General features: G+C 51.4%; 1 protein-coding gene across 4 annotated transcripts in view; it reads left to right on the forward strand.

Moving 5' to 3' along the window:
• Positions 1-11454, forward strand: part of Cars2 (cysteinyl-tRNA synthetase 2, mitochondrial) — a 31342-nt gene that overhangs the window by 10672 nt on the left and 9216 nt on the right. For 2 of the 4 annotated variants that reach the window (XM_026788787.1, XM_005366294.2), the window contains exons 7-9: positions 4253-4385; positions 5069-5202; positions 8247-8314. In XM_026788787.1, coding sequence (XP_026644588.1) covers positions 4253-4385; positions 5069-5202; positions 8247-8314 — 335 coding nt within the window. The remainder of the gene's footprint in view (positions 1-4252; positions 4386-5068; positions 5203-8246; positions 8315-11454) is intronic. The other 2 variants (XM_026788788.1, XM_005366295.2) reach the window with 1 other exon arrangement.

An 11454-nucleotide genomic window follows, 5' to 3' on the forward strand; every position in this document is an offset into this window, starting at 1 on the left:
GTGACGCTGGTGTCCTGTGGGCCTTGTGCAGCCTCAGCCAGGTGGGTGACGCTGGTGTCCTGTGGGCCTTGTGCAGCCTCAGCCAGGTGGGTGACAGCTAGTGTCCTGCGGGCCTCAGCCCCAGAGCCAGGTGGGTGATGGCTGGTGTCCTGTGGGTCTCTGCAGCCCCAGAGCCAGGTGGGTGACGCTGGTGTCCTGTGGGCCTTGTGCAGCCTCAGTCAGGTGGGTGACGCTGGTGTCCTGTGGGCCTTGTGCAGCCTCAGCCAGGTGGGTGACAGCTGGTGTCCTGCGGGCCTCAGCCTCTGAGTGTGGGGTTCTGAGGTTTGATCTGGAGCAGGGAAGACGTGGGCTGACTTGGGGTCGTTAATTCATTTCTGTGAACAGACAAGACTGCAGAAGACCCAGGCGTGCTATTTGCTCCCTCTCCTTACTTCTTTTGGAATTTTCTCTGCATGGGACAACATACATGTCACAGTGTGACCCGCTTCTGCTGCCTGCTGCTATATACTAAATTCCCGGCGTCAGTTAGTTTATTCCTGTGCTGTTTGGGCTTCAACCATTTTGTTAGGTCTAAGTTTTTTTGATTTTGTTTTTGTTTTTTTGAGATAGAGTGTGTTTGTGTAATAACCCTGTCTGTCCTGGAACTCACTTTTTAGACCAGGCTGGCCTCAGACTCACAGAGATCCACCTGCTCCTGCCTCCCGAGAGCTGGGATTAAAGGCGTGCACCACCACCACCTGCTGGTCACAGTAATTTTTATGGAGAAGAATAAAAAGCATGTAGAACTAAATTTGAACTATCTATTAAGGATGCTGAGCATATGCACAGGCCTTCAAGTTACTGCTATGAGTGACCCACACGGGTTCCTGGCTGCTTTGTATTCTCAAGTCTTCTATACTTCTCCTATATTCCTTCCCCACATCTCCTCCTGCCATTCTTCCGAAGAACTGTCAGTGAGATTTGCTGTGTTACATGGATTTCTCTCTAGACCGTGTGCTTCTTACAGATTGGTAATTAATTTATAGGCTTATTCCAATTCTGAGTGTCTATGGATAGAGACTGGTGGATAACACGTTCGTCACCAATCTAATTTAAAATTTTTATTATTTACTTTATTTATTTATTATATATACAGTGCTCTGCCTGCACATCAGAAGAGGGCACCAGATCTGACTACGGATTACAGATGGTTGGGAGCCACCCTGTGGTTGCTGGGAATTGAACTCAGGACCTTTGGAAGATCTCTTAATCTCTAAGCCATCTCTCCAGCCTTTATTATTTGTTTTTGAGACAGGGTTTCATTCTGTAGCCCTTGCTGTCCTGGAACTTGCTCGGTAGACCAGGTTGGCCTCAGAGTGGGGCCAAGAACTGGGATTAAAGGTGTGTATCACCGTACGTAACTTCAATCTAATTTTTAATAGTCTTGTTTACTTGGCTCTCAGAAATGATATGCTACTTTTACCCCATCAGTAGCCCTCTGCTGTGACCCATCCATGGTGGAGCATTCTGGGATCCCCATACCCATGGGCTATGGTTTGAGGCAGGCTTGCGTTGTGCCTTCCAGGAAGAGGACGTTGGGAGAGTTGTAAGACCCAGCAGAAGCAAGCTAGTTTTGTTGCTTTGTATCTGGTTTGTGGGGACAGGGTCTCGGGTAGCCAAGGCTAACCTGGAACTTGCCGCACATCGGAGGGCGCCCCAGAACTGCAGGCCCCGCTCTTACCCTCAAGTGCTGGGCCTAGATGTGTGCCACCAGGCACAGCTTTTGGTTTTATTTCCACAGGCTTTGTTTTTTCAGTGCCACTTGGGGTTTACAGTTCACAGAGTGAAGTTAGAGAATTCCCACTGGGCCTCCTCCCCTGCACAGCCTTTCCCACCACCCCCCAGCAGCCTGAGCCATCCCGTGCCCTGCACCACCTGAGTCTGTGGTTCATGTTAGCATACCCGTTGGGATGGACAGACGTTTGGACAAATGCCACATGTGTTCCCACGTGACACAATCCCATGCAGTGATTTCCCATCCATGAGACATCTGTGATCCATGTTTTTCCTGTCTGCTACCTCAACCCTGGTGACCTTTTCACCATTCACTGCTTTGTTGCTCCAGAATGTTGCCAAATTGTACACATTCAGCCCAAGCCTTTCTAGGTCGGCTTATTTCTGTTAGTATCAGGCTTTTGTGGTTTGTTTTTTTGGAGACAGTCTTGCTTGATACTATGTAGCTGAAGGTGGCCTTGATCTTGATGAACTCTTCCTGCCTCCTCTTCCTGAGTACTGCTGTTGCCACCATGCCCAGCTAGTAACATACTTTGAAGCTTTGTAGGTCTTTGCATGCTTTGGTAGCTCTCCTCTCACTGATACTGAATAATGGATGCTCTACTGTTTGTGTGCCCAGTGTCTGTGTGCTGAAGTTAATCCTTAGTCTATCTACTTACTGAGGTCCATCTTGACTGCGTTCATGTTTGGGCAGTTAGGGATAAGGCTGCTGTGAGTACCCACGTGCAGGACTTTATGTAAATGTTTTCGGTATCTTGGGTAAGCTCCCAGGAATATGATGGCAGTGTCATATGAAAAACCTGTTTGGTTTTGTGAGAAGTTGCCAGCGTCCCCAGCAGGGAGTAACAACTCCCCCGGCCCGTCTGTGCTCCCAGGGCAGCACTGTTGGAAGTCACTGCCTTATTCAAAAGCACAGCGTGAGTAAAGGTTTAAAATTGGGGATTGGCATTTAGCAAAGCAAAGGCACCGAGTCCTTCTGGTGCCATGACGGGCTCCACCACTCCCATGTGCCATTTCGGAACAAGGCTTTTCAGCTTTCTTTGCATTTTGAATTGTAGCAGTAACCCAACAGGAAGGACGCAGAAGTGGGTCCTGCTCGGTGATTGCGGTCACCCCAATGAAGAGAGGTGGCCCTGGCACTGGGTTTCTTGCATTGTATCATCCCTGCTCAGCTCTTGCTTTTGGGAGCAACCTCTCCCTTATGACAGTGCTTGCCTCTCCTGCTCACCATCCCAAGTGGCTGCACGACCCACACGTGGGTCCCTGGCACTGTGCTTGTCTCTTCTCTAAGTGTTTTGTATGCCCACGTATAACGTTTCTCCTGCATCCCCCCGCCCCATCTCCCCTGCCATTACTCTGAAGAACCATCCTCCATCCCCATTTGCTCAGTGGGATTTGTCTCTGCCGCCCTGCTGAACTCCTGTCTGTTCTTGCCAACTTGACCCCACATCAGCGTGTGGCAAACACCTCTGAGATTCTCCGGTCTTCCCATGCCTGTGCCAGCCCTGTTCACTAGCCTGCAATTCTCAGTGGACCCCACCTTGTGCTGTGCTCAGTACATGCATGGCATTGTGGGGCAGAGGTTCAGATTGACCCAGTGACATCACTTCTGTCGATGTAAGCAGGGACAGTAAGCCCAGTGACAGCCACGAAACAGTGAATTGGATATGACTTGTGGCATTTAAGAGAGGACAGAGTTTGTCCAGGGAAATGAACACAGCTCTGCTTGCTCGTCCTCTCCTGACTTTTCCTGTCCTCTATCCTGATGTCTCTTTGTGATGGCCACCTTTGCCCTCAGTAGGATTGCTGTCATTGTAAAAAATGTCACTTAGGAACTCAGTTCTGTTCAGTCACCTTTGACTGAACAGAACTGGCTGGGCACTGGGATCTGGTCCCTTGGCAGCGAGTGCCCTGGTGTTTGCAGGCTCGGCTGTGACCTCTGTGACCAGACTTGGTGGATACCATGCCTCTGCTCTGCTTATTGACTTGGAGGCTTTAGTCCTGCTGCCCCACTGGGGGAGAGTGGAGCACGTTAGTAAGAGGCGTGAAGTTTGCATAGAGGGAACATGCCGTCGTCTGCTGGTGATGCGGGATGTCCTTCTGGATATGTGTCGCTTTTATTGGTTGATGAATGAAACTGTTTTGGCCAACAACTTAGGCATTTTCCTACCTAGCTCTCGTATCTTAAATTAACCCATTTTCTATTAATCTATGTATCACCATGAGGCTGTGGTTTACTGGTAAGGTTCTGGCATCTTTCTCCTATAGCAGCTACATGACATCTCTCTGACTCGCCTTCTTTTTTTTTCTATATCTCTGTTCTGATTTCCCACCTAGCTCTACTAAGTCATTGGCCAAAACAGCTTTCTTCATCAACCAATAAAAGCAATACATATACAGAAGGCCCTCCCACAGCAGCTGGAACACAGGTGGCCAGTGCCGCACCAAGGTTTCTCACTTGTCAACCCTCTGTCGCCAGCAGTTGACTCTGACAAGCGGCATGCCAGCGACTTTGCCCTGTGGAAGGCAGCCAAACCTCAGGAGGTGTTCTGGACCTCACCATGGGGAGACGGCCGGCCCGGTTGGCATATCGAGTGTTCCGCCATGGCCAGGTAAAGCCACAGCAGTTCCTGGGCTTCAAGTGTTCAACCTAGGAGTGACAGGGTGGCCTGGCTGAGGGAGAAGACAGTCTGGATGCTGGAAGGCCATGAGGAGGAATGCCCGGCCCAGCGTGGGGTGGGCCCAGCCTTCTTGTTTAGTCTGCTGCTAGCAGAACAGGCTCTGTCACACAGGAACAGAGGCACCTTATGGTCCCTGGTGGCTCAGGCCTCAGGGCAGGTAAGTGCAAGGGCCAGGTCACAAGGCTCTTAGCTAGGTTTGACACCTCTGAAAAGCCATTTTGAGAACATTTTTGTGCCTTGGCCAGCCCACCTCTCCAGAGTCCAGAATCTACCTTGGTCTGGTGGAGGAATAGCCCCTCCACCAGCTGGGAGACTTGGACCACCCTCCCTGTCCTCAGGCAACCTTGTGTTTCCCGAGGCTTCTGGTGACAGCTTCAGCTGACCCCCTCCCTCCTGATCAGCCATGTGCAGTGAACAGAACCGCGTTTTTATGGTGTGGGGAATGCTTCTGGAGTGCCTGTGAGGTGTGGGCCCGATGGTGAGGCTGGGGAATGCTCTGGAGTGCGTGTGAGGTGTGGGCCCCGATGGTGAGGCTGGGGGAATGCTCTGGAGTGCCTGTGAGGTGTGGGCCCGATGGTGAGGCTGCTCACACAAGCTTGCACTCTGCCCTGCAGTGAGGTTTTTGGGAGCCAACTGGACATCCACACGGGCGGCATAGACTTGGCTTTCCCACACCACGAGAACGAAATAGCACAGAGCGAGGTCTTCCACCAGTGTCAGCAGTGGGGAAACTACTTCCTACATTCTGGTAAGCCCAGCTTGAAGCACACTTACTTTCCAGCTCTGCCAACTCTGCGTATTGGAAACACCCAGATCCACTGGCAGAGTGGCCGGCGGGCCTGACTGATATCCTCGTTTGGGTTTCTGTCGGGTATCTATCTTTCCTTCATTCTTGGCCAATTGCATGTACGTACGCAATTCATCTCTACCGTACTGGTCATACCCACACTCTGGCCTACTGCTTCTTTTCTTTGGTAACTCTCTAAGTCCAGTCAGTGTTGACTGATCTTGTTGGCTTCACCTTGTGTCAGTCTTGTGTCAGTAGCCATGGCTGTAGCAAGCTTGTGCGTGCAACAGCCACATCCTGTCCAGAAGACATTTCACAGCACACCCCCTTCTGCCTCTTAGATTCTTTCTAATCTTTTCTAATTTTTTTTTTTTTTATGAGCTGTTTCTTGAGCCTTGAGGGTCTAGATCTCCCATGTAGGGCTGGGTACTCAACAGTCACTTATCCTTAGCACTGTGGCGGCATTGACCACTGCCCACTGCAGAAAGACCTCCCACTGGGGCTGTGTAATCGACAGTCATGTGTCCCTAGCACGCTGGCGGCACTGACTGCTGTCCACTGCAGAGAGCAGCTCCTCTGGCCCCCACTGAGAGCAGCGCTGACCCTTGTATGTAAACATAAATGCTCAGAAGGCGATTGATGTGGTGTTGTTCAGCAAACCGACAGTAGCAGGCTCTCTACTAAGGCCTGTGACCCCTGGCCATGAGCTTTTGACCAGGTGTACAGCACCGGGCACAAATTCCCTCCTGTGTAGTAGGCCTCAGATCCCATCAGAAAGTGCTCGGTTACTGCACTGATTACATGCGTTAAAGAGAATCTCAGAGGCACCAGAATGCATCAATGTTACAGTGAAGGAACGAAAATTCAGCTCTTCCTCTTGGGTAAATTTGACAGGAAAAGCCCGAGTTTGAGTTCTCCACTCCTCTCCCTGTGTCTTCCATCTGTCTGTGCCTACGTTGGTAGTTTCTGGCTTGTCTGGAGTCTGTTGCGTGTCTGACTGTGAAACCTGTGTTTTGTGTGTCTACCAGAGGGCTTTGCTCAGACTGTGTTGGGTCACGTGGGGAAGAAGTGAGGGATACATTAGGAAATTAACAGAGTTTTACAAGTAGGTAAGTAAGTCATTTCCTCCCGCTAACTGCCAGTCCTGAAACACTCAGTTCTACAAACACGCCACCGTAGATATCTGTGCCGTGCCAACACATACAATCGTTATTCTTGAACAACGTCCCTTTTGACCTGCTTGTTCTTTTTAGCAAGTGATTACTCTAACACACATACACACACATGCATTGCTCTTTGGGTCAGGGGCATGGAAGCATACATAACTTAGGATTGAAGCTATGCATTAGCTTAGGTTGTAAAAGTTGATTACACAAGGAACCCAAAGCAGATAGGTTGGTTTTGACGTTGTTCTCTTAAAGGCAGGTTAAGCAAACAGTCTGAGTACACAGTAGGATTTCTGGCTGTCTTAAGTGACCTCGAGGTATATTATTAACTTGGCTGAGAGGTCTAGTAAAAGTTCCATTGCCTTTGAATATAAGAGATGTTCTCCTATAATATCGCCACAGGTTACCATAACCTTTATGCCACTGTTTCACCAGTGGACACACCTTGCCTGGCAGGTTGGTATCGTAGCAGATAGAGTTCACTGTGGGGGATACCTTTAATGATTCTTCTCCCTCCGAGGTCAGCATAGCACCTGCTGGGGGGAAGTTCTTAGGTCCAGCACTGCGAAAGGGGCAGAGGCAGGTGGATCACTGTGAGCTTGAGACCAACCTAGTCTACGTAGTGAGTTCTAGAGCAGCCAGGAATACCTAGAGAGACTTGTCTCAATGAACCAACATCCTCCAACAATAACAACAAAACCCAAAGAACCCAGTGGATTGGCAGTGACCGTGGTTCCCAGAAGCAGGTCAGAGATGGGAGTGATGTCACTGGGATGAGTGATGAGCAGGAGACCGCACATGTCGAGTGTGCTGAAGGTCACCAGGTCAGCGCTGCCCTTCCAGATGACAGCCCAGGTAGGCGAGGCAGGTTTGGCAGCTGCCGGGTTATGGGGTAGCAGACACAAGCGTCTACATATGGAAATGCAGTTCTAGGAAGTGGATGTGGAAGCCATGGTGCCCTGTGGGCGACAGTAAATGCAGGGTTGTTCTGGTGACACTGCCTACATCGCCAGGAAGTCCAGAGAGAGGCTGCTGGCCTGGTACTTGCCGACCGTCCTGTTCTTGATGTCCGCTGCTTTCATTTCCCGGCTCCTGTCAATTCTCTGTGATGTATATAGAATTAAGGCTCACGGTTATGTTTCTTTGGAGAGGGCACGTTTTTTAATAAGTTCCCAGGGAGATCCATTTTGCAGCACCCTCCACGTGAAGGTGTGATTGGAAAAAGAGGGAAACATCTGTCTGGGACAGCAAGACCCTCCTCTGGAGATGAGCCTTGTTGGGATACACCCCAGGTTAGGAGGTCACTGAGGGGGTTTGGCTTTCCGCCTGTGTTTCATGTATCTGTGGGAAGACAGCTGTATCAGAAAAGCTGACAGCTATACCCCAACCCTGGGTGACCAGTGGCAGGTGACCAGCCAGTTACATCGGTGTTTCCGAACAGGGCAGGAAGGCATGGGTGAGGAGCCTCTGCTGTCCGTCACACTGACTGGAGGCTGAGTGGGCCCGTTACTGTACCCCCATGGTGCAGTCTTGTCCCGGAGGGCTGCACACAGCACACATTGCAGGTGCAGGTTCCTGTAGCTGTGGGTTACTGCCCTATATCTTGGGGGACACAAGCCTCATGCCTCCATGGGCCCCGCTATGTGCTGGCTCAGGGCTGTGGATAGAGAAACGGAACTCCTCTCTGGTATCTTGTTAACTAGGGGGGGGGGGGTGTCTGCCCAACTCAGGGCAACCAGGCCAGCTCTGGTGGAGCTCAGGGTTGCCTGGGAGAGGCTGTAACTGCAGGGGGCTCTCCACACCCAACTCTCAGAGGGGACACTTTTCTTTTTGTTTCAGGGCATTTGCATGTGAAAGGCAACGAAGAAAAAATGTCCAAATCCTTAAAAAACTACATCACCATTAAGGTAACGTTAGGCAGTGTGCTTTCCTCTGCAAGTGGAGTGACTGATGACTGCTTACGTGGTTTAGGGGCCTCTGGGGATGAAAACCACAACATCAGACTCAGTCTGTCCTAGCTCTGCATGGGCCCCACCCCAGGGACCCACTCTTCCTTGTCTAAAGGTCCACGGCATCCCCTTCAGGCCTGCTGTTTGCTCCTGCTCTGCTTCTGCCGTGGTCCTGCCTTTCCTCTCCCCTTCCCAGAATTGCATCTCTTCCCTTTCTCTCTCAAAAGATTTATTTATTTTTATTTTGTGTGTATGAGTGTACATATATCTGTGTATGCACGTGGTGCCTGTGGAGGCCAGAAGTCGTTGGATCCCCTGGAACTGGAATTACAGACAGTTGTGGGCTGTGAGCCTCCATGTGGGTGCTGAGAATCCAGCCTGGGTCCTTCGTGCTCTAAGCGTTTCTCAGCCCCTGCATCTCTTTCTTCCTCTTCCCTCTTGTAAGTTTCCTTTCAAGCTTCACCTTTGTGAGGGGCTGAAGAGCACTTCCTAAGTGGCTTGAGTTCCAGCCTCCTTGGTCTTTGTGCCAAGTTTAACTTGAATCAGTGAATAAGTGGACCAGAGCAGCACTCCTAAATGCTTCCCAGGCTCCTGCCTCCCAAACCCAGAATAAGCCCTGGGGGGTTGGGGGGAGGAGTACCCTTCACGGAGTGACAGGTGCCTTCCTGGGGAGTTCTCAGTCAGATCAAAGTTCCTGGCTAAGAGATGAGAAGCAGCCCGTGTGTGCAGTTGTTGCTTTGTTGTTTGCTGTGCACGGAAGACTGTCTCTGCCCCTTGGAGGCACTTTAGCTGGAGCCTGAAAATTATAATGGCCAAAGAGAAAAGCCACAAGAGAAAAGCACAGAGATATAATAACTGCCACCTGCCTGCTTGGGCGCAGCGCACCCTGGCTGACATCAGCCAAGGGGAAGGGCTTGAGCTGGGTGGAAGGGCGGGACATCCTGCAGGGTGCAGGGCTCTTCTGCTCTAGAAGGGTCGCTGGAGCCCCCCCTCCTGTTACTCTATGGGCAGGGGACCTGGGCTACTGGAAATGTCCTCTAAGAGGAAAACCTGGTGCCACTTTCAGTGCTGTCCCTTACCGGCTGGTTCTCAGCAGCTCGAGTGGCCCTCAGGCCAGCGTGTGGATTCTGGGGAGGCCTGCTCTGGGTCCATATGTATGTAGTGCACCCACGCCATTATACACACATTGCTGAGCTGTTAGAAACCCATGTCTGTTCTCAGTGCAACCACTAACAGCTAGGATGCTTCCCTGTAATCCAGGCTGGGATCACCAGCAATCCCACAGTGCACCTCACCTGAGTTCTGATTGCTGCCTTTTGGCCAAAACACACTTGATAGCTTTCCTTCTTTTTAAAATCAGGACCCAGTGATGGTCTGTAAATTTTGTTCTGTGGCCCATCTTTTCTGGCTTGCAGGCTGACTTGTATCCCATTGTTCATGTTAGGCTTCTGGTATACAGCAGAGCCTCAGCTCTTGTTTTAGAATTAGTGTGTGTGCGTGCGTGTACGTGCATGTGGAGATACATGCATGCAAGGGCAGGTACCCTTGGAAAAGGGAGTCAGAGCTCCTGGACCTGGATTATAAGTAGTTGTGAGCTGCCTGACATGGGTGCTGGGAATTGAACTCTGGTCTTTTTTAAGTATGTACTCTTAACCCCTGAGCCATCTCTCCAGCCTAGACCCTCAGCTTCCTTCTCCCCATAGCGTGGAGGAAGAGTCCGAGCTGTTCCTTTGTTGAAGTTTGTCTGTGTCTTTGTGGTATTGTTTCATTGTTTCTCCCGTGTGGGCTTCACTAGACCCAATGCTCACAGGCGTGGTTCTGTTTGGGTGGGCATGGTGGTGGGAACACATCACAGGCGTGGTTCTGTTTGCGTGGGCATGGTGGTGGGAACACATCACAGGCGTGGTTCTATTTGGGTGAGCACGGTGGTGGGAACACATCACAGGTGTTCTGTTTGGGGGGGGCACGGTGGTGGGAACACATCACAGGCGTGGTTCTGTTTGGGGGGGCACTGTGGTGGGAACACGTCACAGGCATGATTCTGTTTGGGGGGGCACGGTGGTGGGAACACGTCACAGGCATGGTTCTGTTTGGGGGGGGCACAGTGGTGGGAACACGTCACAGGCACTGCTTTGCTTTCCCCAGGTTGATGCCCGGTGGTGGTGTCTGGCCACTGTTAGAGGTGATCACCAGATCCTTCCATGATGGAAGGCTTGACCTCCTTCTCAGGAGCTTCAGGATCTGAGCTGGGCTGCCTTGCTCCCTGCGTCCTTCTACCTGGGGCTTTAGTGCCATCCATGTCTTGGGGGTTCTGATGGCCTCTTTCAGTTGTTTTTAGACTCGCTGTGAGCTGAGGATGTGCTTGGTGCATTGTGGGTTCAGTCCTATTGTCAGGGTCGCTCCTCTCAGCCAGGATGGGCCGCGTCTGGTTCAGAGGATCATCAGGAGAGCAGCAGGCAAAAGCCCCTTCCAGTGCAGATGTTGTTTTCGTGTGAGCGCACTTCCCACCTTCCTATCCTGTGTCTGGGGAAGGAGCCCAAGCCTTTCCCAGAAGACAGATGCTTCTGGAAGGAGCGGTGGGAGCATGGGTCCAGTGGCATGAGGGAGTGCTCAGTGACACATGGGAGGTCACTGGATGGAGAAGACGTTTCTAGAGCAGGGCTCAGAGCAGAGCCCACAGTCTCGATGTGTTACCGTAGCGTGCTGTGTGTGGCGACACATCCATGCTGGTGCCAGTGATGTCTCTGCTCATCCAATCACATGTCCACTGGAATGCTGCTCTATCTGGTTGTTTCCACACTGACAGATGGGGACAAACAGGACACAACTGACTGGGTCATGCCTGCAGCGTGTGCTGCATGATGGACAAGGTGGTTAGAGCCGGCCAGGCGGCTGGCGAGGACTCGGACAAGAGACGGAGCACTCTCATACTGGGGGGGGGGGAAGCGCACACAGGAGGTAGAACTTGAAATCACAGGGCTGTTATTCACCAAGGTCACACGGGACAGTAAAGCCACACATACATTCATGCACACGTGCACACACTTGTGTACATGCATACCTGTGCACATACACTCGTGCACACTCAGGCACACGTG

The sequence above is a fragment of the Microtus ochrogaster genome, unplaced genomic scaffold (assembly GCF_000317375.1).
Source record: "Microtus ochrogaster isolate Prairie Vole_2 unplaced genomic scaffold, MicOch1.0 UNK7, whole genome shotgun sequence".
Lineage (NCBI taxonomy): Eukaryota > Metazoa > Chordata > Mammalia > Rodentia > Cricetidae > Microtus > Microtus ochrogaster.